Source organism: Arabidopsis thaliana, chromosome 5 (genome assembly GCF_000001735.4).
Source record: "Arabidopsis thaliana chromosome 5, partial sequence".
Classification (NCBI taxonomy): domain Eukaryota; kingdom Viridiplantae; phylum Streptophyta; class Magnoliopsida; order Brassicales; family Brassicaceae; genus Arabidopsis; species Arabidopsis thaliana.
In genome coordinates this window covers 3,671,691-3,695,541 of record NC_003076.8, presented here as the reverse complement: position 1 = coordinate 3,695,541, position 23,851 = coordinate 3,671,691, and the positions used below count along the sequence as shown (strand labels likewise).

General features: G+C 35.9%; 4 protein-coding genes across 11 annotated transcripts; 1 reads left to right on the top strand and 3 right to left on the bottom strand.

The window, feature by feature from the left end:
* Positions 1-7,687: 7,687 nt before the first annotated feature.
* ASP3 (aspartate aminotransferase 3) lies at positions 7,688-10,596 on the top strand. The gene is made up of 11 exons (NM_121190.3): positions 7,688-8,006; positions 8,317-8,388; positions 8,482-8,543; positions 8,632-8,715; positions 8,807-8,906; positions 9,000-9,120; positions 9,216-9,379; positions 9,478-9,615; positions 9,696-9,912; positions 9,993-10,113; positions 10,201-10,596. The coding sequence occupies exons 1-11, from the start codon at positions 7,821-7,823 to the stop codon at positions 10,283-10,285; spliced, it is 1,350 nt and encodes a 449-aa protein (NP_196713.1). The 5' UTR covers positions 7,688-7,820; the 3' UTR covers positions 10,286-10,596.
* Positions 10,597-10,657: 61 nt separating this feature from the next.
* On the bottom strand, positions 10,658-15,794 carry MYB3R-4 (myb domain protein 3r-4; the record flags this gene model as incomplete). 5 transcript variants are annotated; one of them, NM_001343197.1, is made up of 12 exons in its annotated part: positions 10,658-10,950; positions 11,078-11,263; positions 11,394-11,508; positions 11,602-11,861; positions 12,074-13,811; positions 13,920-14,048; positions 14,156-14,259; positions 14,374-14,468; positions 14,560-14,617; positions 14,857-14,911; positions 15,038-15,222; positions 15,467-15,794. In NM_001343197.1, 11 exons carry the CDS (start codon positions 15,088-15,090, stop codon positions 10,858-10,860), a joined length of 2,886 nt encoding a protein of 961 aa, NP_001330337.1. The 5 variants fall into 5 exon arrangements, with proteins under 5 accessions (NP_001330337.1, NP_568249.1, NP_001330338.1 ...); NM_121189.4 differs by having other exon boundaries at positions 15,038-15,149; NM_001343198.1 differs by lacking the exon at positions 15,467-15,794 and having other exon boundaries at positions 10,710-10,950; positions 15,038-15,217.
* Positions 15,795-15,803: 9 nt separating this feature from the next.
* On the bottom strand, positions 15,804-18,994 carry AT5G11500 (coiled-coil protein). Of its 2 annotated transcripts, none has more exons than NM_121188.3 (6): positions 18,683-18,977; positions 17,526-17,653; positions 17,283-17,386; positions 17,084-17,171; positions 16,836-16,897; positions 15,804-16,748 (listed from the first exon to the last, which is right to left on the bottom strand). In NM_121188.3, the coding sequence occupies exons 1-6, from the start codon at positions 18,793-18,795 to the stop codon at positions 16,596-16,598; spliced, it is 648 nt and encodes a 215-aa protein (NP_196711.1). In that variant the 5' UTR covers positions 18,796-18,977; the 3' UTR covers positions 15,804-16,595. The 2 variants fall into 2 exon arrangements, with proteins under 2 accessions (NP_196711.1, NP_001190291.1); NM_001203362.1 differs by having other exon boundaries at positions 16,568-16,745; positions 18,683-18,994.
* Positions 18,995-19,089: 95 nt separating this feature from the next.
* On the bottom strand, positions 19,090-23,843 carry AT5G11490 (adaptin family protein). 3 transcript variants are annotated; one of them, NM_001343195.1, is made up of 12 exons: positions 23,526-23,754; positions 22,611-23,325; positions 22,373-22,497; positions 22,089-22,287; positions 21,612-21,840; positions 21,348-21,514; positions 21,034-21,243; positions 20,809-20,919; positions 20,539-20,715; positions 19,982-20,428; positions 19,409-19,688; positions 19,090-19,316 (listed from the first exon to the last, which is right to left on the bottom strand). In NM_001343195.1, exons 2-12 carry the CDS (start codon positions 23,016-23,018, stop codon positions 19,279-19,281), a joined length of 2,391 nt encoding a protein of 796 aa, NP_001330519.1. In that variant the 5' UTR covers positions 23,019-23,325; positions 23,526-23,754; the 3' UTR covers positions 19,090-19,278. The 3 variants fall into 3 exon arrangements, with proteins under 3 accessions (NP_001330519.1, NP_001190290.1, NP_196710.1); NM_001203361.1 differs by having other exon boundaries at positions 22,611-23,127; NM_121187.4 differs by having other exon boundaries at positions 19,136-19,688; positions 22,611-23,127; positions 23,526-23,843.
* Positions 23,844-23,851: the final 8 nt, after the last annotated feature.

Genomic DNA, 23,851 nt, shown 5'->3' with positions numbered 1-23,851 from the left:
TTAGTAGAAAATAGCTGGCTTAGGGGAACAGTATCCAGAAATTAAACAACAAGATTAAGTAAAAGATCTCAGTGTTTTTCTTTATATTAGGAAAGAACCCGATTTTTATTTAAATCGTATTAGACGTTTTTGTGTGTGATAGGATGGGGCACAAGAAACCAATGAGAATTAACCACGTGGCCGCAATGTGCGGTTCTTATCACAACCCATTTTTCACTTGTGTCCTGATGAAAAGAAAACCCTAGGCGCGTGGATGTCACGGCGTTTACTTTTCGCGTGTGGGCACGTTTCGTCCGTGGCGCGGAGAGGTAAGGAGCGTCGGCACATACGAAGGGGAGACATTGGAGCGTGTTGTTCACGCGAAGGGAAGAGAGAGTGGAGGAATTGAGGGACCAGTGAGATAAATAAAAGCCCTAAAAGCATGATAAAATTGTATGGGTAGGTGATGTTACCCTAGATGAGCCCATTTCCCCAATAAATGAATTATATATACATATATTAACCCTAACACTCTTTTTTCCCTTTCCAAAGTTTACCACAGTAAAAGTGTTAAAAAAAGTCTGGTTCACATAACCCTATTTAGTTTTTTTCTTAAAATATAATACAATAATCCTTAATTATTGTTATTGTACATGTACTATATAGATGTATTTTTTAATATTGGCTTCTGTTTTTTCGGTGGTAGAATCATCACATGGTACACCAACCTAATGGGATACCTATGATGTAAGCAAAGTTTAACAACAAAAAAAAACTTTGTTTTTCTTTAGACCTTTTGCATATTCGATATTTGATAAAGCAATTAATTGGATGTTGACTCTACTTTCGGAATTAACAATAATACGATTAGATAACTAATACAAATCTAGATTCGGGATTTAACTGTTCGACAGCGATTGTGTGTGTGTTTTTTTTCTTTACGTGGCTCTGTACGTACGTGTTGATACATATTAGAAGTAAGTATCGTTAAGTTGTGTTAACTATTATACAAATGTATAAGAATACTAAACCTTAGTGAAAATAAATTACTAGATCAAGTAAATTTTATATATTGCCTCGAAGAAAATAATAGTATACAGTTAGATAAGTGAATGACCTTTAGTGGGCTTTATCCTTTATAACACATTTCTCTCTCCTTGTTCCTGTATTTTTTAATAATATTCTTTCTTCGGTAAATTGTTTTTTTTTTTCTTAGTTTTTGTCGGCTTCGAGGTTTTATGATATAATTCTTTCCAGAGAAATTTAGGTTTGTTACTTTAGTCTATTTTAGGGGAAAAATATAATCTCCTTTTTTCTTCCCACTGCCATATATGTGATTTACTTTTGCCCCATAAGATCATTTTTTCTTGTTTGGCGCAATTAATTACGGGTTTGACAAATTGTGATGTATATACCAAAACGTGTTAATGATCCACTTTGAATTTTGGATGCATTATTTACTTTTATCACGAAAATAGCACACTATATACACCCCTCTAAAATTTCTAGATAATATTCATAATTTAATACCCAACTTTATGGAAAAGGAATTGAGCACATATTCGTAATGATCTTATCTTTTTGTATAAGATATATTAAGGGCGGAACGGAACCTATCTTCAACCAACCTAACATTTTTTCTCGACCGTATAAATCAAGATTCACATAGTTTTGAATATTATCTTCAAACGTATTTGTAACTCAAAAAAAGGAGATTATATTTATATATATATATATAAATTAATTGATACACTTTTAGGTCTGCATACGTGCACAACTGCACATAAGTAAGGTATATTACACAAGTTGATTAACACATTAGTATATAAATATATGTATGCAAAATATAGAGAGAGAAAGAGTGAAGCGGTAGCAAAGGGGAAATAAAAAAAGAGGACTTAAGATGAAAAAGGACAGCTTTAAGGAGATGCTTTGGCCACCAGCGATACCATCATTTAAGCTTTGCATGTGCCTCTCTGTTAGCATCTCGACAACCACATCAACCTTCTCTCTCTCTCCCCTTTTTAACTCTTGGATTTTTACTTCTTACACACACCCCAACATCATCATATCTATTTATTCATGTATTTATATGCTTATATACTCACTTTCATGCATCGATGTGTATCATTCATTATATTATGTTACAAATTCCTTTGAGTTCGTTTGATCTCCGTTATAAAAATACTTAATTTTCAACTCATAACTTCAGTTGGGAACCACAATCGTTTGGCTTTAATTGTTGATACGTCCATTAGATGATAACTTATCTCACTTGGTTAACCATTTTTTATTTGTTAAATTAACCTAAGTTCTCTATTAGATGTATCTATTATCAGCGATTATTTAATAACCCGATGAACCTAATGTTGGAACCTTGGAAGTCTTTTTATTCATCGACAACAAAATATTAGATTTTACCCAAAAAAAAAAAATGTTAGATACATTCTGTGAAGAAAGCTCACTTGATGTTTATTTTGGAAAATTAATTAGTTCTGAATCAATACTAATGACCTATATATGTTTTCACATATACATCAACGATTGATTCTAAAGCTAAAACAACAGTATATCGAATATCTGAAGTTTCGTAATTATAAAGAAGTGTTAGATGATAAGAGTTTCTTCAGCTTAAGGGTGAACACCAGATACGAAGAGATCACTTTAGAGGCAGACTTGAAAATAAAAATGCTCATTAATCAAGTAAGAGTGGTAATATTGCCTGTTGATTTGCTTCGTGGGCCATATAAAGACTATTCAGATATTGGAAAAACACGTATTTAATTATACACGCATTCTCTGTGGGCCATTGAAATTCCTTATAAGCATTCGAGCTAGATAGAAAATATAATGGGTGTGATACGTTTAGACACCCAGGTTGCGTACGGTTCACTATGTTGAAATGTGTTAGCTGCTAGACGAAACACTTATCAACGATATGTTTGGTTCTCGAGATGGTCCACACATTAATCTGTTTGTATATCAATTAAATTCATAGTTTTCGATCCATATGATCTCACTAAACTCATCGCCAACCTCTAAATTTCTTTTCCGGAAATGAGGACTGTGACTTTAATTATTGCATTCTGTTTTAAAAGAAACATAAACGCCAAACGCAAAGCAAACGATATGTACTCGTTCGTGCTTGGCTTTTTGTGTTGAAGATTTACCAGTTAATTTTGATTAGATGCTAAAGAAAGATTGTTAATTTCACATAACGAAAAAATGCACAAACATGTGTAAGCATAAAAACCAACCGGAAACAAATATATAATAGAACTTCAATAGTATTTCACTTAACCAAGAATTCATGATGGATTCCGGATTCGGACGGATAACACTTAATGTTATTGTAAGAAACATGTAACATGTTTTATTAAAAAAGAAGAGGAGAAGAATATAAATCAATTGTGGAAGCTACTGTGAACAACGTTAAATGATTTTTGTGTATGAGAAATCGTAAGCTAGCTACCTCAATATCATCTAGCTAGCTTTTGTTTCGCTAATCATTAGATTTTTTTTTCAGATGCATAATGATAATGCATGCATGTGTGTGTTTGTTACGTACGTATACATGATTTTATCAAACTAAAGCTGTCGTTTGAAGATACTACTAGGTCGTAATTATGGTGGCAACGTAAGCCCTCAAACCACGATGATATCAGTTAACTCCAACTTTCCACCAAAACCCATCACCAAAACATGAAAATTCCCGCTTGTGTTCGTGTTTTGTGTGTGTGCATCATATCTTTAATGCTAAAAGAAAAATTACCAGAGAATGTTTAAAAGCTTTGTTTAAATCATATATTTTTAGATTTTGTTTATAATATTTATTTCTTACCAGAACTTCAATAATTTAAAAATATATATTCACTAAATGTGAACTACATTGATTAAAAAAAATTATATATCTTTTTCTTACGTCCATGATCTTTATATCTTATATTTTAAAATACTAATTTTTTCATAGCATTTTAGTTATGAAAACCAAATAAATGCTAAAAGCCTATAAGAGATATACACTAGAGATCTGGAATACCCCTTTTTCAAAATTACTGTAACTTTACTTTCTTACATTTAAATTCATAGTAAAATTATATTCATAATAGTTTTTTTGATTTTTTTAAGTTATATATAATCACTTTTTAATTAATAAAATGCATTATGGGTATCTAAGGAATTAAAAACCAATACTCAAAAAATGATCATGATTAATTACGCAAAAAGTTATGGTTTTGTTTTATTTTATTATGCTGGAGTTTTAATAACATTTCAAATCCATTTTGAGTATAAATTTGGGGAAATAATATTTTTCATCTTAAAATGGTATAAACATGTCACCAATGACCGATCCAATGAAGATGGTGGTCGAATCAAGAAAAAATTGTCATGCTCTTTCTTAGTATTAGGTTTAAAAATTATGTAAATTAATCTTACTACAATATTTCTAGAGAAGTAGTGTTTATGTAGAAAAACCCTCAACAAATTTGGTGGTACAATTTTAAGTAAATCAATTTATTTACCGTTGTTTAAATTTTCAATAAATAAAACCACATTATTCTAACATTTAATCTATAGTCTCGACATAGAGCATAAGGCAATATCTGATAGTAAGATTTAAATAATGACAGGTTGTTCAATATCCCTAGGCGAATACCCTATTTTTAAGCCATTACCTAAAATCTTGGTTTGAACCCAAAAAAGCATATCTTCTGAGCCACACGATCCAGCGCATCTTTGTTTTCTGAAAAAAGAAACACACAGACACATACATCATTGATATAGTTAAATGTAATTGACCAAGTCAGATGTTGTATATATTACATATTGAGATTTAAGATTTTACAAAATAATTCTCGTTTTTAATCTTTAAATCATTGTTTTTTTTTGTTTTTCTTTAATTACATTTTTTTTGGTTGCAAAATAAACTATTACTACATTTAGTTTGTGGTAAAGATTTTTTGCTGATAGTCTTAGCTGAGATTTTACGAATGGAAAATTTTCTGGAATTGCATAGTTTCTTTCTAGTTTTTTCCTTTTTTTTTTTTTTTTCTCACAACACCTTAAGCGTCCACGAGCAGCTTTACCTTACACAAATGACAAGTCTATGCTAATCATAACCGAAGTGTGTAATATATTGATTTGTATTAATAGTCATATCATAACTAATGTTCAAAACCGACATTGTATGTGAACTAGAGATGATTAACAAAAATATCTTATTGTTAGACATTAATATATACTATAAGAAATTAAACTACTATTTTCATATATATACACCGCAAACTAACTTTGATAATTCGTATTTGGTGCTGCATACATAAAGAAGCATTTCAAAATTGTTTACATTATGGATAATAAATCGTTAACATGAAATTCTAAGCAAAAATATTTAACTAAATATAGAGATAATTTTAAAAATTTAAGAATTACCCTTTTTGTGTTGTTTTCAGATTACCATACTCTAAAACTTTCACAAGCATTTGGTATAGAAAAACCAATATTTTCTCCTATTAGTTATTCTTTTCAAAACAGAACAAAATGTAATATTTCTAGAAAATGCTCCATTATTTTATAGGTCAAACATAGATTGCCAAATTAAATTTGGAAAAAAAAATCTTTTGCTGTCATTTCTTATGAGCTTATATAAATCTTAAAATTTTGAAAAGACAAAAAAAAAAAAAACACAGATAAAACAAGGTGTTACTAATTACTGTTACCACTTTGGACGACCTCGTAAGTCGTATCTATATAAACACTCGAATTTTGTGAAATAATGAAGGGAGACTATTAGAGCTCAAACACGACATAATATGAAATATGTACCGTTTGCAATATTATTACATCACAAAATTCCAACAGTTTCATTTGTCGTGTAAGCAATTAAGTTTTCTGGTATCATTTTCAGCATTTATGGTTTCGTTTTTCTTATGATCAAAAGAGTGTCAAATCTAACGTAACGATCCATATAATCTCTTCGGTCGAAAACTAAAATATGACAAAAGTTTAAAACTACATCGTTACTGAGTTGCAATATAAAATACAAAGTTAAGAAATTCTATTGTATATATCTAAATACACTAAACTATCTATCAAATAGAATTATTGATTCATTTCAACTTTTTTGCGGTTTCAGAATATTCCATAAATTCCACTGCAACAAAAACAACATGCAAATAATTAATTTCTTCTCCATGGTCGAACTCAAATTAAAATTTTGTCTACCCCTCTCAAAAACATATATGGACCAACCATTTATTCTGTAGAAACATTAAATTAACTTATTTTATCCATTAAAGTATCAGTTATAAAGCAAAGCATCCCAAAACTCATCAGAAACCGGCCACTAAAAAACAAAGGTATATGAGACATAATTGGCGTCTTGAATAATCTCTTCACAGCAACCAGTTTTTACAACAAATCCCAAGCTCAACGAAGCCATCGACGATCCAAGTAATTGGTTCTCTATTCTTATATCGGGTCAGAATCCATTTGCCGGACCCAACCAACCACCCCCACTATGGGATAGGAAGGACGTACAAAAACATTTAGACGATAAAAAGTGGATTTCGCATATCAACCCAGGACGTGTTACAATTTTGATGGGTTAACTTAACCTGGCCGTGGATCAGTAAACCAGCCCTCGAACCATCAACACCTGATAAGTCAAGTAACTGAGTAAGTACTTTCGAGGATACAAATTTCTTTCTTGGAGAAGATAGGAGAACGTCCTCGTATCAACGAAAAAATATGAAGATTATAATTTGCCGGATTTTTAAATTAATCGAATGCTTTGCTTTTCAGCAATAATCTGGTTTTGGACTAAAATGATCTTGGATTGGAAATTGTGTGGTGAAGTAAGAAGCTCTAATCTTGGAGCTCATCTTATTGCCAAGAGCGTGACAATGGAGGATCGCCGCCAATCGTATGTAGCAAGCGGATTTCCTTTTTGGCTGAAACATCTTTTTGAGAAAGAAAGAAGTATTGCTTAGTGTAATATTCAACGTGGTTGATCTAGAATGATTGTCCTTGATCCTAACTTTTTGTATATTTGGTTACAATCTTGAATATAAAATATATCTTTCAGTGAAAAAAAAAAAAAAGAGACTAAAATGATCCATTATCCAAAATTGTAAATCATATAAAAGTAATTTAAAATAAAGATTAAATTATACTAATAAACTAGAATAATCAACATAAGCTTGATATGGGGACTAGACCAAACAAACTTCTATCATCGTAAGTTCGTAACCACAAGTAACCATCATCAATCAGATATTTAATATATTTCATGTTACACTAAGTATTAAATCACATATTCATCCTCTTCAACAAAGGTCGTTGACAAAATCAAAAACAACTATACGTTGATCATATTAATAATCTCTAGCATTTTGGTTGTTTGTTATTTTTTATTAATAACAGATAAATAAATAATTTCACATTTAACCAAAAAAAAATACTAGCAGCTAAACAATGAGCATTGTAAAATCTCCCAAACAATCAAAGAGTTTTTCTCTATATAACATTATTGGTAGTGTAAAAAATGTAAAATTTATGTTAGATTTTCAACAATTAAAATGCGAATATAAACCCTATTTTTGGAGTATTTTAATTCCCTGTTTTCCCGGCTTTTTCATGGATAATCTTACAAAGACTTTTTAATATCTTGATGATGATGATGATGATGATGCTTCAGGCACGCAACTTTATGCCAAGCTTACGTGGCAAATTTGGATAGCCAAAAATAAATTAGAAGACCAAATTGATATAAAGAAAGAGATCTTCGTATTCAACTATTTCTTCATTCGTAAACAAACACACACGAAGCAAAAACAAAAATGAAAACTACTCATTTCTCTTCCTCTTCTTCTTCCGATCGCAGGATCGGTGCTCTGCTCCGTCATCTCAATTCCGGCTCAGATTCGGACAACCTGAGCTCTCTTTATGCATCTCCGACATCGGGAGGCACCGGTGGTTCTGTTTTCTCTCATCTTGTTCAAGCTCCAGAGGATCCTATTCTTGGGGTACCTTCTTCTTCTTCGATTATGTTTTGTGTGTCTATATCATTCTCAAACATATTGGACGATACTTTTGGATATGTGTATCATACGCATTGGATCCGTTATTGATTGGTGGGAATTCACGATCTCTCGATAAAATGACATGATGTTTTATGAAATGGGATAAGATTTGATGTTTATGCTTCTGAATTTGGTTCGTTTGATTAGTAATTCATTTTTTTTTCACCAAATTTTCAGCTCTGAGATGAATTATGATGATTAGTGTGGTTATGTCAGTGATTCTGATATTTGTTTTTCACAAAAAAATGAATAGGTGACAGTTGCATACAACAAAGATCCTAGCCCAGTTAAGCTGAATTTAGGAGTTGGTGCTTACCGAACTGAGGTAATGTTACAATGAAGATGTGTCTCTGTTCTTTGATTTATTATTTTTGTTGTTGCAACTGAAAAGGATTGGTTGTTTATTGATGGGTTACAGGAGGGAAAACCTTTGGTTCTTAATGTTGTGAGGAAAGCTGAGCAGCAGCTTATCAATGACAGGTTTACCTCTCTTTCTTTTGGTTTCTACCCTTTATGTGTGTGTGTGTGCTTGATGATGTTGAATCTTGTTTTGTGTGTTAATCTGTAGAACAAGAATCAAGGAGTATCTTCCCATTGTTGGATTGGTTGAGTTCAACAAGTTAAGCGCTAAGCTCATACTAGGCGCTGACAGGTATGCATTCTCTGTTTATTCTTTATGTTTTCATCACTTTGTTTTTTCTTTAGACAATTCTTTATGATTGGTGTTCTCATGTATGGTTTAGTCCTGCTATTCGGGAGAATCGGATTACCACCGTGGAGTGTTTGTCTGGTACTGGTTCTCTGAGAGTTGGAGGAGAGTTTTTGGCTAAACATTATCATCAGGTTGATGCTTAAGCCTAATTTCCTATCTGATTGAATTTCTTCATCCTATAGAACTTCTCATAGAAATTTGGAGTCTTTTCCTTTGCTTTTCAGAAAACAATTTACATCACTCAGCCAACATGGGGAAATCATCCAAAGATTTTCACGCTCGCTGGTTTGACAGTGAAAACTTACCGATACTACGATCCAGCGACGCGTGGGTTGAACTTTCAAGGTGAGACTACTGAGTTCTTTGCTTGCTATTGTTGATATGCTTATATATCTTTCTGAATTCGTTTACGTCAACTTTTTTTCTTCTTTTGTTCACAGGTTTATTAGAAGACCTTGGTGCTGCCGCACCTGGTTCTATAGTGCTTCTCCATGCCTGTGCCCATAACCCTACTGGTGTTGATCCAACCATTCAACAATGGGAGCAAATCAGGAAGTTGATGCGATCAAAGGGATTGATGCCCTTCTTCGATAGTGCTTATCAGGTACACCTGATGAATCCTTTTGTGTAAGATCAGCTGATATTTAAACCATTTTCCTTCTGAATCAATGGTTAATACTTGTCTCTCTTTTTGTATCGCAGGGCTTTGCAAGTGGAAGTCTTGATACAGATGCGAAACCTATTAGGATGTTTGTTGCTGATGGCGGAGAATGCCTCGTTGCTCAAAGTTATGCGAAGAACATGGGACTCTATGGAGAACGAGTTGGAGCTCTCAGCATTGTAAGAACCTGTTGCATTGCAAGAAATCTATTTAAGAAACGCGTAAGAAATTCTTTCTGACATAAAAGAAGTTGTTGTAGGTATGCAAATCAGCAGATGTTGCGGGGAGAGTTGAAAGCCAACTGAAACTAGTGATAAGGCCAATGTACTCGAGTCCTCCAATCCATGGTGCATCAATCGTGGCTGTAATCCTCCGTGACAAGAATTTGTTCAACGAATGGACTCTGGAACTGAAGGCCATGGCTGATCGTATCATCAGCATGAGGAAACAGCTTTTCGAGGCATTACGTACTCGAGGTAAGTAAGGTCTTATTGATTTGTATAAGGAATGTAAATGGACATAGCTAATGAAATGAAATTCAAAATCACTGTGACAGGCACTCCTGGAGACTGGAGTCACATCATAAAGCAGATTGGTATGTTTACCTTCACAGGGTTAAACCCAGCTCAAGTCTCCTTCATGACTAAAGAGTACCACATCTACATGACATCTGACGGGTAAGCGCCTGCCTCTCTTCTTCATCTATTAATTTTCTTGAATTTTGTCTAACTTAGTGTGTGATGATTGATATAAATGAACCAAAGGAGGATAAGCATGGCTGGTCTGAGTTCGAAGACTGTACCTCACCTTGCAGACGCTATCCATGCTGTTGTCACCAAAGCCGTCTGAGAAACTGAACACCACCATGACACCAAAGCTTCATAATAAAGATTTTGTTCTTTTCTTTCTATTATAGCATTTCCGGCAGTGACAAGATAAATGTCGTTACTATTATTATTGTTTCATCCCAGTATCAATAAAGTACGCAAGAAAGCTTTTGTGCTCTCTCTTCTACTATTGCTTACAACTCTTTTTTGGTTTCTTATAGAGTCAAATGTTTAAGAGAAAACATTTGAGATTTAAGCTGGTGAACTTGAATACAGTTCATGTAGAATCTGAGGTTTTAGCATATGACGGAATTGCAGAAACTATTTAGATTAAACTAGCAGAGAACAAGAATAAGTTACTGCAGTTGGTTCGTTTCACAGAGTATACGGACGTGTACTCATTGCAGGCAAATGAAATATGTATATATATATTGAACACAGAATCTACATAAATTCACTCCAATTGATCCATTAAAAAGAAACAGAGAAAAAAAATTGATCCAGCCAGGGATAATTCATAAAAGATGCACATACATATTTATACATTGTTCATGTATGGTGCATTTTGCATATTATGTATAAGCTTTTGGCATTTTACCTACATCCCTTCAAGAGGTAGGATGAGACTTCTTCTGTTGCTTTGATTGGAGACTCGCAATCGTTGAAGTCCAGCACTCGACGCTCCGCCTATAGATTGAGAAATGTTCAAAACACAAAATCAATGGAGCACAAAACATTTTTCTTTGTTTCTAGAACTATAATCTCAAAACCGTCTACTTAGAGAGTGAATGATTTGTAGAGTATGTATATATACCAGTAGAGGATCATTATTCTCTTTATCCAATTCCTTCTTCTGCCTCGCATCATCATTAGTAGGTGAAATTGAAACCTCCATTGCATCTGCAAAAGCTGCAAATGCACTTGTATGTTCATTTATCTGTGTCATCACTCCTATGCTCTCGTAGCTTCTCTCCCCAGGACTGAAAATGTAGCCCATGTCCTGAAAAAATAAATACAATTAAGTTGCCTAAGGATAACATGTCTATATATTAAAAGAATTTGAAATTATGCACCCATGAAGTAAAAATGTTGAATATAGGATACAAGGATCTTAAGGCATTATCAAGTACCTCGATAGTTAAATCTGTGTCAAACCTTGGGCTGGGCAAGAGAGAGTTTATGTAAAATGGAGATTTCCAGGCTGAGGGAGATTCAAGACCTCTCCTGAATGGAGTTCCACAGAATCTGTAAATGGAAAGAAGAAACAAAATCATTGTAGCAAGAAATGAAAGCAAAAAGAGGACAAGGAATATTTTAGTAAGGGTGGTATAGATGTACATGCTAAAATTCTCATTGCTTGTCCCATTGTCAACAAGATGACCCTCCTTGTTTCTCGCTCGAGAAGGCGAATTAATCACTAAACAAACACTTGAAGGGGAATGATGTTCTTTGTTAGACGTAGCCATGAGAGTTCTTTGCAACTGATTTCTTGGGGTTGAAACTTGCGCCTTCTCTGCTTTAGTAACTGACTGACCAGGAGTAGACAGGACTGGCTTACCGGTATTGTGCTCAGAAAGAATACCAGAGAAAAATTCAACCTGCATAAGATTTGATCCATCATAAAGGTTATGTATGTCAGTTACATCTACAATCTATTGCTACAATGACGATTAAAACTCACCAAAACAATGAAGATTTTAACACAGGTGACAAAATGACATGATTGGCGACAAAATCTAAAGGAACTGAGTTTGTGTAAACCAGTAGCACAACTTATATTCAAATGGTTAAAGGAAAGAAAGAGACTTACATTCTCAACATCTTGTTCAGAATCATCCTTTTCCCTGACATTTGCCTCCATGCAAATTTGGTCTACTTTCTCAAGCGATTTTCTGATATGCATGGTTTCTTCTGGCATTCTGTGACTAAAGAGTGAAGAAGGCTTGCCACTCCATTCTTCACCGTCTCCATTCAAAATGTGAAAGTGGTTTTCTCTATCTCCATGGATGACACCAGTGCTATTTCCAAAATTAGATTGCCGATTCTCAGTCTCATCAAACATCACATCTAAACGTGAAAAGTCTTTTGCCAGACTGGCTGCTATATCAATTTCAAGCTTTTTATCACTTCTTTTCTCAGATAACGGTGTCAGCAGATCACGGGTCCGTTTCCTAAGGATTGACTGTGCACCAACCAACGTCTTTTTCCCAGTGGGAGATTCCCACAGTCGAAGGGGACTCATGCACGTCATGGTGGACATCAGTAGCTTGCGTATGCCAAGTGGGCTATAATCGTGTAGAGGATCATTTTTAGATTGTAGAAGATCACAGTTAAAAACAGGTAAGTCGAAGCTTGGGAAACCAAGACTTGATGATGCCCCCATATCCTCATGATGCTGCTCGTTTGTCATGTTTGGCTCATGCTTAGGTAGAGAGTGTGGCCTATCTTCTGCCAGAGAAGCAAAATCATTCACTGGAACCAACTTTTTGGGATCATTCACATGATATGATTGATCTTCTTCGCTGGAGTTATTGGTCCCTTCATCAACACAAGTGGAGCTTGATGGATCACCGATGCATATGAAGCTACCATTTCCATTTGTTGTGCACTTTGGTTCTACCTCAAAGGGATGACATATCAATCCAGATGACTTCTTGCTATACTTGTCTGGTGATATGATTAAGGGAGCTGGCCGAAGAGTTCCTTTTCCTGAGGCGGCCGTTGCAGTGAACCTTGAAGAAGAGCTCTGCGTAGGAGATTTTGTAGCTTCTGATATCTGTCTGTCTGAAGCTGATGAATACAAGATAGGATCTCGACGGTCTACCTGGTTAAACTCGTTTGGCTCTTGGGTCAAAGATCTAGAAACACTGTGCCCTTCACTCTCTTGATCAGGGAAAAGTACCCTGCAACATTCCGTTTCAGGTGTCAAAACGTTTGCTGAGTTGGTGTAAGTAGCCACATCAATATTTAATGTGGAGTTTGGAGCTCCCAGAGTAGATTCCTTGCTCTCCTTGGTGTATGGCATTGGTATTTCTGACATATTATGTCTCATCTCGAGTGATATATCTGATAGTTCCTGAAAATCAAATTGGTAATCCTGGCTTGGAGAAGTCGAGACATTATGATCAGGAAACTGTGAACAGTCTTCCATGTCATAAGAGACTTCGGAGATGGAGACTGAGATATCCTCCAATTCCGGATAGTAAAACTGCTCTGAATGATACGCAGTTTGCTCATTCTCTTGAGAGTTTCCACAGGGGTGGAAATCATGCCCAATATTGATAGTTCCATTTTGAAAGTCTCTTGCAGATAGTGAGCAGCCAACCATGCTTGAATTTTGACGGCTGTCTATTTCGTTCTCTGCCTGTCCATTTAGGCAGCCATTTCCATCTATATTACTTTGCATAAAAGTTGATTGTAATGTAGAACTTCTCTCATAAGGAGCTAGAGGCATGGCTTGGTACTGATCCAAAAGGCCAGACGACATGTAGGAATCAAGTTTCTTCTTGACTGAACTGTGCCAGTGATTTTTAATTCCATTATCCGACCTGTTGATAACATAGCAGAAAACTATATTGCTAGAACAAATAGAAGAATACCTTTAAGATTGAATAAATATGTACGATGATTTTTCAAATAACAATAGAAATGAGTACCTTCCAGGCAAGAACTTTGTTAACTCAGCCCATCTATTACCATATATTTGATGAGCACGAATCAGAAGCAGCTCTTCTTCTTGAGTCCAAGCTTCTTTGTTTATGGCAGGATTGAGATGATTGTGCCACCTATATCAGTAACAGCCTTCACAGTTAAAATCTTGAAAAGAGGACAAAAACTATATAGTGCTAGTAAAACACTGTTGTTAGAGAAATAGCTGTCTCTATAAGCATACCTCTCTCTACATTGCTTTCCAATACGGCCAGGTAAAAATCGAGCAATAGTGGACCACTTCTTCGGCCCATATTTTTCGATTAACTGAACGATCATTTCATCTTCCTACACACATGTCAAACGAGAGCAATAAACAGTCATCAGAGATGTTTGCAAATTCAAAGCAAACAGTGCAAGATGCACATGTTATAGAAATAGTGGAGGAAAAAACTATGTCACCTCCTTCGTCCAGGGCCCTTTAACAAGTTCAGGATTAAGGACCTTTTGCCACCTGTGGAGGCACTGGACATCAGTTCGATCCTTGAAGTATTCAGCTGAGAGTTAAGAAAAGATGTGACATGCATTTAGACAAGGAAGATTACAGTTCACTTCAGTAAATGAATATAGAAAGGAAAGAATGTCAACCTATCTTCTTCCAGTTTTTTCCTTTGAAACTATGGACAGCTTTTCTCAAGATCTCATCCTGAGAATATGTTTGGTTAAAATGATTTAGCAAATATGCAGATCATAGAATGTAAAAATGCATATATCCAAATGTCTACTTCTTGTATCTCTCATGATCAATGATATCATGCAAATGAACAAACACAGGGCAGAGTTTTGTTGCATATATCAAGAACGTGAGACCAGATTAATTGGCTACATGAACATAGGATTGGAAAGAAACTTATAAGAAGAAGCTGATGGAAACATAAATTTCACCTCCTCAGCTGTCCATTGGCCTCGAGTTGAACGTCTTGCAGGGCCACTAGTCCTCCTGTAAAATCCACACAATTGGTCATGCAACTCAATTCTAGGTGTGACAAACATGTCAATCTAGTAGGATATTGTGGCAAGCTAACAATTTATTAGTTAGTAAGATATGAGAAAAAAAGAAGCATACCCGTGACGCAATTTCGGGATCCGTTCCTGAGGGGTTGAAGACTCAGCTTCCATAACTAGTCAATGAAAATGCAAAAATAGTCACCCCAATTCCCATACGTTGCCTTTCTTCTCTGCAATGTTGTAACTCCAAAACATTATATTTCAAAACTACTATTCCCTCCTTTGTACCATCTCACAATCTTCCTAAGATAAATTGTAAAGAAAAAAAACACTAAGGATTCAGCTCCAAAAAAAGTCGGTCGCTAATCAGGACAAAACATACTCGAAGCTTGAAAATAATTACAATGACTACTAATTGTGAACTTTTGTTCGCAGTCATTTTTAAAAAGAGCAAACTATTTAGATCAAGCAGACAATAAATTCAAAATCAAATCATACCCAAACCAACCTAGATTCAAATATAGAACCATGGAGTCATAAAACAAACCTATGCGAGCTTCAGAAATGGAAGTGGTTCATAAATCGGAGAGAGACAACGACGATACCCAGAAACTGGAGAGACCAAAATGCCCAAAGTAAATCCAATCAAAAACTAGAAATCTCCTCCAATCGGAGATAAATGTTCACGATCTGAGTTAATAAAGAGAGATTAATTGAAAATTTTCCCAGAGAAGATAGATAAAAGAGAGAAATCTAAACGGTCGGCAGAGCTATTTCAAAACAAGACTGGCGGAAATTCAAAAATGTTAAAGTCTCCTTCTTCAACAAACCCTATACAAGTCAATAACGTTTGGTTTTTTTTTTTTTTTTTTTTTGAGCGGCTCTCAGTCTTAATCTCAGCCGTCCATTTTAAATATTTTCGGTCACGTGTCTCCTATCTTTTTTTAGTATTTAACGGACATAATTATTTAGTTTCTTATCCTTTATTTTCCCTTCTTTTTCCCTTTTTTTCAAATTTTCACTCAGATTTATTTAATACCCTTAGATTTCCAAGTACACCAACAGTTGGATTATTGATTCAAATCACTTTAGGGGCCACCATAATTATTTCAAATCATATATCATCAACAAGCCAACTATGGTCGCTAAAAAAAAGTAGTCTAAGCACTAGTGACTAGCCCCGCTAACTTACAGTAATAACCCGATAGACCCACTGCAATCACGAGACAGGACTGTTTAAATTCAACCCGCAAGTTTTAACAATAGCAACTATGGTCAAGAATAAAGTGATTCCAAAACCCAACCCAATGCAGAGTAACACATGAAGCTTTATGGGGTAGTAAACAAATTTCAGGTTACACAGCAATGCAGAGTAAACCATAATTGCACCAGATCACTGGTTCACCTGTGTCATATATAGAATATAATGCTCTCCTTTTTCCCACAGATCAGATTCAATCCTTTTGAAACATTTCAATGGACCAAGGAGTCCAAGAACCAGATTAGGGTTTTAGGTATTCAAGATTTTTTTAAAGAAAACATAGAACCGGACAACCATCAACATCATAGTTAAGGCGAGTAGAACATCATAAGCCTTCTTTGAAGGACGGTACCAGATCATCTCTGGCAGAATGTTACCGACTTGGTTTGTTTTGTTTCTCATTTCTTCAGAGCTTTTACATGAAATCGTCTTCAAGTTCTTGAAGCGATTTGTTGCTTGAAGCAATGTCTTTGTTGGATGTCATTTTATCAGTTACCATTAGTCCCTTGTAACTCCTCATCTCTGATTGCCTCTCCTTCTCAAGCCTATCTATCTCTTCACGTTTCTTCTGCAAAATCCAGAAACAACCGAGGATTTCAGTCAAAACCCTAATCAAAGACGTTTAAGATGATAACGACCAAAAACAGACACTGACCTTCTCCCTCAGATGTTGTTTCCTCTCTGCCCTTTCTGCGGCATTCACTGCTTCTCTCTCGGCTTCATCAACACAGTTATGAACAATCAAATTATTTTCATAGATCTTGAAGTTATACTGACTGGAAAAACTACAGACACTTAACTGACACTTCATCAGCAGGAAAATTGTTAAACGAGAAAGATGTATGCATGATCAATCTTCTACCTATTAGAATCTGAGGAAGAGCTCACAAAACAAATACTAACCTCTCAGATCAGGGGTTCTTTCAACTTTTGTTTTGTTCAGTCTGTTAACTATTTCATTGACTCGCTTCTCCACTCTGATAGTCCGGACCTGAACGAAACAAATATGAGTTAGGTATCAATATCATCGAAGCTTTACAACCATACTTTGAGCAGTTTATGTATGCGCAACCAAAATTTCTTTAGAGATGAAGAAGCTTACCATCTTTGAATTGTGGAAACCAACTTGACCAACATCCATGGAGGCAGTTTTCTTCAAGTTGGACCACGGAGTGTACACAACATCAACGTTGTTCACCTTGTTGCCTGGCACATAATCCCAGACACCAGTCGGTAAGAAAACAGAAAAAACCTATATGTGCCCTCCTTCTAAAAAACAAACTGGTACTCTAAGACTAATGGTTATGCAAATGTTAAGTTCACGACAGGTAGAAAAAAAGATTACCTTGAATGGAGTTAGCTTTCACAAGCTGAGCACAGTCCTCCAGCACACCTTCACTAATGTCATCAAAACTTTGGCCTCTATGAAGCCTCAAGTAAACATGAGCTGACGACATTTTATCCACGTGAAACCTGCATCAAATGAAAATTACTTTTAGCAGCTTGGTCGTGAAGCTCCTAAAGTTTATAAGAAAAATAAAATATTCAAATTAGAAGATAAAGACAACCTATACATGTCTAAACACATCAAAGATTGACATTAGCAAAAAAAGAATGAGTATAGAGTAGACATGATTTACCATAAGTTTACTCATACATCCCAGTTATGAATAAACTTACTGAACCGCAAACGATTTGCTCAGCAGCATATGATCAATAGAAATGCTATGAAACTCAACTCTAGTTTGTTTTTGAAAAAAGGAAGAACAAACCCTTATTCATATCAACAAACATCAAAGTTTGAAAATAGCCAACACAACATGAGTGGACAATAGACATGCCAAAAAAACAGCTCTCAAATAGGGGTGAGTACACAACTTCCAGTAAATCCATAAATCTAACTCAAAGAAGGACTAATCAATTAACATTATCACGGTATTTTCATATGGCAGCTGCAAAACCAGACCAAACAACATTTCAGAAAGTTTCCAAACATCACCACACTTGAATGAACACCAAGACTCGGCGATAAGGGGCCCCAATATATCTACCTTTTCAGTACTAGTTAACCATAAGAACACAAATCTATCTATATACCCACGAAAAAGTTTAAGCAAGCATCATAATTCTCAGTCAATTCTAATCCATCTCACACAACAAACAAAGAATTTCAGAAACAGTAACCAACTATATATCCCCTTCAGCAAAATTTTGACTGAAGATAACAAAATTCGATATGAATATATAAGATAAGAACTGTTCCCATCGAAAGGACTAAAACTTGATCATCATTTCCTTCCTCTTTCAATTCCAATAAATGAATCAACAATAGATCATGACATAACAAAACATCTGACCACAAACTCAAAATACGATTAAAGCCAACTAAATGAAAAACTGGGCAATTCAAAACTGATACCGATCCGAGAAAACTCGAGAAACGAAACAAAAACAATAGATGATCGGGAAAAATCGAGAAGATTCTCGATTAAGACGGCTTACCAGACATCTTCAGGGAAGCCGTACTTGATGAGCTCCTCGTTCTCGAACTTATCAAGCCCCATGAAGATGGTGTAGTCGCCAGCATCAGGACGGGCCTTGAAGTAGAAAACCATCGCTTCGATTCGAGAAACGAATCAAATCGAATGGAGATCGAATCTAGGGTTTCCCCCTCTCTCACTTCTCTATCTCCCTTGTTTCTCCCCTAGAAGTTTACGAAATTGAAGAAATCGTAACCACTCACGACAATTAAAAACATAACAAAACAAAAAAAGCAAAGCTGTTGACTTTTTTTTCTTCGGTCGCCTTATAAATAATATTTTTCCAAACCTACCCCTTATTTATACATATCTTACTTTTGAGGCCTAAAACTTTTATTTCATTTAGTGACCGAGTGGTGACCTTGAAAAATTGCACAACTTCATATATTGATCTTGCAATATCCAGAAGTCGACCCTTATGATGATCCGAGATTACATTTCAGAGAGATCACATGGTGCAACGTAACGTGTATTGAGGTTTTGTTGATATAGTTTCATTTGAAATTTCCTAATCTAAGGATAAAAAGTACATCTTCATAACACCTCAAACAAACTATCTTAGTAACACAACGAAACGAAATCAAAGGTGAGAGAAACTACAAAACTCGAAAAAGTATCATCGCATTTTACAACAAGTGTAGAGATCCATCCAGAGAATTCTATTGATTGAATGCTTTTCAAGGCATACCAAATTTGGACAAGGCTGTTTCAAATACGGTTGTGAATGCTTGACACGTACTCTGCTCGTCTGCTTTCACTTTTATCTGAGCTTTGGCTGATGAAGTGTTTATGATACACTCAGTGAGATAGTTCGATGGTTCTGATTCCTTTTGAGCGAAAAAGAAGAACTTGAAGTTTGGAGATTGACCGCCCGATGCGATACAGTGAATGGAATGACTCTGCATGTGTTTGATAAGTGATTGTGGAACTGTTAAGGCCGCGATTCCCTGGGGATTCACAGAACACTCCTGCACACGAAGTTAAGAAAGTTACAAACTCTCAGGAGTCAAAATCCCCGAGAATTTATGAATTTAGAAACATGATACAAATTACAACTCCAAATGCACCTAACAGTGTAAGAAATTCAAGGATTACGATCATGAACTAATGTTAAAAATCCTCGTGCTAAGTTAAGCATCTTGACAAAAGAGGAAGAAAAGCCAGTTAAACTGTCGTCTTTCATAAGGCTATAATGTACTTGGAAGCTGAAAAAGTAGCATCGCAAGTAAAAGACTTTTACTAAAAGTTGTGGGAAAAAAACCTGTGTTAGTGATATTGGCAATTGGCGCCATTTTTGTTGGAAGGCGCCTGGATCTAAAGCAGCTCTTGCGTTAAGTTTCAAAAGAGGCGGTGATGGTGTTGGAGCAGGAGCGGTTGATAAACCCAAACCAAAGAGATCATCAAAACCAAATGATTGTGGGGTAGTTGCGGATGTGGCAGGGCCGGAGATTGCAAGCTCTTGCATTTGTGAGGTTATATTAGAGGAGCTTTCTAATGAAGGGGCCGTGTAAGCAGAACCATTGTTATTGGAAACTCCTTTATTTTCATCCTTCTCGTCAATACCTAGAAGCAGGTCCTTGTCATTTGCCTCATATTGCTGAGCTGGAACAATGTCGCTGGAGGCTTCAGGTGTGATGGAAATATTTCCAACTTCGTCAGAAAACTCAAAGGGTCCTCGGTGTTCCTTATCCGTAAACATGTAAGATGGCTGCAAAAAGTCATTTTATTATGAAAACATATAAGGAACACCTCTGAGTAATGTAGGCTAATGAATGCATACTACTACATTGGCTTCAGTAGTAAAGTCAGGAAACATACCTTCTGGTATATCACAGAAAGGCTGTTAAACTCGTCAAATACACGGTCTTTGATTTCACTGCTTTGAGTGTCAGCAAAGACTGAAACCGCCTGTTTTGGAGGACTAACAACACGTTCTGCCACGTGTACATCGTATTGCAGAACCCGATAGTAGAACAAGGCTCGGTCATGAACATCCTATGCCAACAGTAAATGTTGAATTAGTGATCTAATAGGCCAATGGGTTTGAAAAAAAGAAAGAGAAATTTGGAAGGGGAGATAGGAAGAAACCTGGTGAAAATCAGCAATGCCTGCAGCTAGAGCTGTTCCTAGGGCTTTCTGAGTCTCAGGTGCCCTCTTGAAAAAGCATTTCATTGCCGCAGTTAAGAGATGTAACCGAACCTGCTCAATGGCACAAATTGGGAACATATACTAATGAGCAAGTCCTCATTCTCACGCATAAATGGAACCATAATTTCAGTAGCAAGGAAAAACAGAAAAGTGATGCCTAAATACCTCGGCTGAATGCTCTTCCTCCCAGTTTTCTATCAGATTCTCCAAAACATAAGGAGCATCACTCATGTCCTGTGCATACTCACCCAACATCCATATAAGAGCCGCCTTGGCTTTCGGTTCCTGGATATTTTTGCTGCTGATACCCCCAACAACAGAAATGCAGTCATGGCTCCATTGTGGATACTTCCTTAGAAGGTCCTTTACAAGAACCTAGAAGAGGAACCAGACAAGTGGAATTGTTATGAAAATGTAAACAATATAAGTATCAATGTGATGGCCAATCATCTCCGTGAATAGTTCAAATGATAGTTTACCAAAGTTTCAGCGGTCACATAGTCCTTTTCCATCTCCAGAAATTGAAGAAGTCTATCAACAATCGCATTTACATCATACTGTTGCAAAGCAATCTTTCCAACTGCTCGAATTGACTCTCTCGCAATTGCAATATCAACGTTTGCAGCATACTCACACAGTTCCGTCACTGAAAAGAAAAAAGTACGAATTAGTCCAATCAAAGAGCCGGAAAAGAAAGGTTTTCTAGCTTCAGATTCCATATTGACATAGTTTGAAATCATTACCGATTTCGTAAGTGTTGCTCTCGTTTGCAACAGCAGTCAACATCTCAAGCTTCAACTTTTTGACATATGATGGTTCATTGTACTGGCAGTAGAAATGCTTATAGTCTGCAGCAAAGATGAATGGCGCACGAACAACCAAAAGATGAAGGTGGCTCAAGATTGCATACGATTGCTCTGGACTTCCAGAACTGACAAGAGTTAGAAGTGGGGATTTAATACGCTCATATACCTATACAAGATCATTTGGCATTAGTTAGACAGTGATCATCTTAAATGATAACAAATCAATGATGACTATGATTGTTAAGATTAGATTTTAAGCTTCCAGACTATGTTTCCAAAAGTAATATAAATAATGCTTCACTATGTGGACAATGCAGAGACTATTTTACAAATTTGTTCATGAAATTCCGCACATAACTAATTTCATTAGGAATAATTTTCGATGATTAAAGATAGAGGAGGTGGACTTTAAACCTGTTGATGAACATCAGTCATGGAGAGAGTTAATTGTAAAAACACTTTGACTGTTGCCAAGACAACAGCTCCATTGGCATGCTGCAGTCTGTCTTCCAACAGATTCATAATGTCAAAAATATCATTACTATCTGACGGCACATATTTTACTGCCAACTCAAGTATAAGACATTGTGCCCATTCATTGAATTCCTTGATCCTGCAGTGAAACACCACAATGGTAAATACCACTACAACAACAAGTTATACTGATAGACAGTTGAAGGAGGAGCTTAAGTACATACCGATTCAAGAAATAATATATAACTGGCTTGCTGAGCAAGGACTCCTTTTCCCGGCATGCTTCCTCAGAGTGGCTTGCTTCTAAACTCCAAATTTCTTGAAGTGCAGACAGGCAATTGGCAACTACCTGACAATATATTTTATATCAAAACATTAATAATTATACAAAACAAGTAATATGCTAGGGAGTCAAGTCCAATTCCATCCAACAAAACATTATACATACAAAACAAAATTAACCTGAGCATCTGAATCATGAAGCATCAAACTTTTCAACGTTGCAGGAAAATCGGCATCAATGCATGTTGAGGGTGAGATGTGATAAAGCTTTAGTACTCCAGTAACAGCGATAGTTCTAACATAGCTATTATTGTCCTTGAGCCCGCTCCCCAAGGGACCAACCAGATACTCCACAAGGTTTGGCACTCGTAAAGAACACAAGCTCCTCAATGCAAGCCCACGGATCATAGGGTCCTCATCTTTGCAATCCCTTTGCAGAAAATTAATCGTCAAAAGAGAAAGATCAGGATTGCCCTTTGCATAGTTTCCAACGTAAAGATAACACATCTTCTTCAGGACAATGTCTGATGTTGCCGAGCACATGACCATCTCTCCAAATACAGATGAGACGTCAATGCCAATAGTCATGTACGATATTACTTTCTTGTAGAGGTCACGTTTGGAATCATCAACTCCTGGAGCTCTGCTTCCAGCTAGCTGGCGAAGCTGGGTTTTCAGATCTGACACTTCGCTTTTCCTGATAAATAACAATTTCTATTTTCAATTCATGCTTCATTTGACCAAATAGAGATCAGATATTATCGACCATACTCACTGCATTTAGGAATCAGATTCTAAGTGGGGAAAATTCAAACTAAATGGCTTCTTCTGATTCCACATTAGCTTTTTGACATAACTTAGCTCGGACTGGTAAAACTAGGCACTAAAACTAGATCTGCTAAATGAGAGCTTCTGAATTTCTGGATTTCGTATAGGAATAATACAGATCATAAAATTCGAGAAGTAATGAGCTGACGGACCACGCATGAAAAGAGATGATCGAATCATAAAGATTGATCCCAGCTAATTATCTAAAAAATGTAAGGTGAATTCAGTGCTATTGATCGAGAGAGGATGGATAGAAGCATAAGTTACCCTGAAGGTTGGGACGGTGACGGATAACGCTGTGAAGCGGCCGGAGGAGCCATGGTTAATAAGATTGCGATTCAGATATGATAAATTATTACGCCGTGAGATCCACCGGAGTATGAACCACGATATGTCACCGATCGGAGAGAATCCCACCGTGATCAGAAGCACGGGGTGATAAATTTGAGAGAGATTTTGGTTCACTGGTCGAAGTCTCGTCCGTGCTTGGAGAGGTGGAAGGAGATGCCAACGACCCGATTTTGCTATATACTCCTTATACTTTTTGTTTTCTTTCTAATTTACCCATTTACTCTCTAATTAGAAGATAGTGG

What these genes read in the sequence shown, in the direction of transcription:
- ASP3 (NM_121190.3), top strand. Translation starts at nt 7,821, where the DNA reads ATGAAAACTACTCATTTCTCTTCCTCTTCTTCTTCCGATCGCAGGATC. An exon ending in TTGGTGCTTACCGAACTGAG is followed by an intron (nt 8,389 to 8,481) that starts GTAATGTTACAA and finishes GATGGGTTACAG; the next exon opens with GAGGGAAAACCTTTGGTTCT. An exon ending in ATCTACATGACATCTGACGG is followed by an intron (nt 10,114 to 10,200) that starts GTAAGCGCCTGC and finishes AATGAACCAAAG; the next exon opens with GAGGATAAGCATGGCTGGTC.
- AT5G11500 (NM_121188.3), bottom strand. Translation starts at nt 18,795, where the DNA reads ATGGTTTTCTACTTCAAGGCCCGTCCTGATGCTGGCGACTACACCATC. An exon ending in GAAAGCTAACTCCATTCAAG is followed by an intron (nt 17,387 to 17,525) that starts GTAATCTTTTTT and finishes ATTATGTGCCAG; the next exon opens with GCAACAAGGTGAACAACGTT. An exon ending in AAGAACCCCTGATCTGAGAG is followed by an intron (nt 16,898 to 17,083) that starts GTTAGTATTTGT and finishes GTGTTGATGAAG; the next exon opens with CCGAGAGAGAAGCAGTGAAT.
- AT5G11490 (NM_001203361.1), bottom strand. Translation starts at nt 23,578, where the DNA reads ATGGCTCCTCCGGCCGCTTCACAGCGTTATCCGTCACCGTCCCAACCT. An exon ending in TCACCGTCCCAACCTTCAGG is followed by an intron (nt 23,128 to 23,525) that starts GTAACTTATGCT and finishes GTTATTTATCAG; the next exon opens with GAAAAGCGAAGTGTCAGATC. An exon ending in TTTCTGTGATATACCAGAAG is followed by an intron (nt 20,429 to 20,538) that starts GTATGTTTCCTG and finishes GACTTTTTGCAG; the next exon opens with CCATCTTACATGTTTACGGA.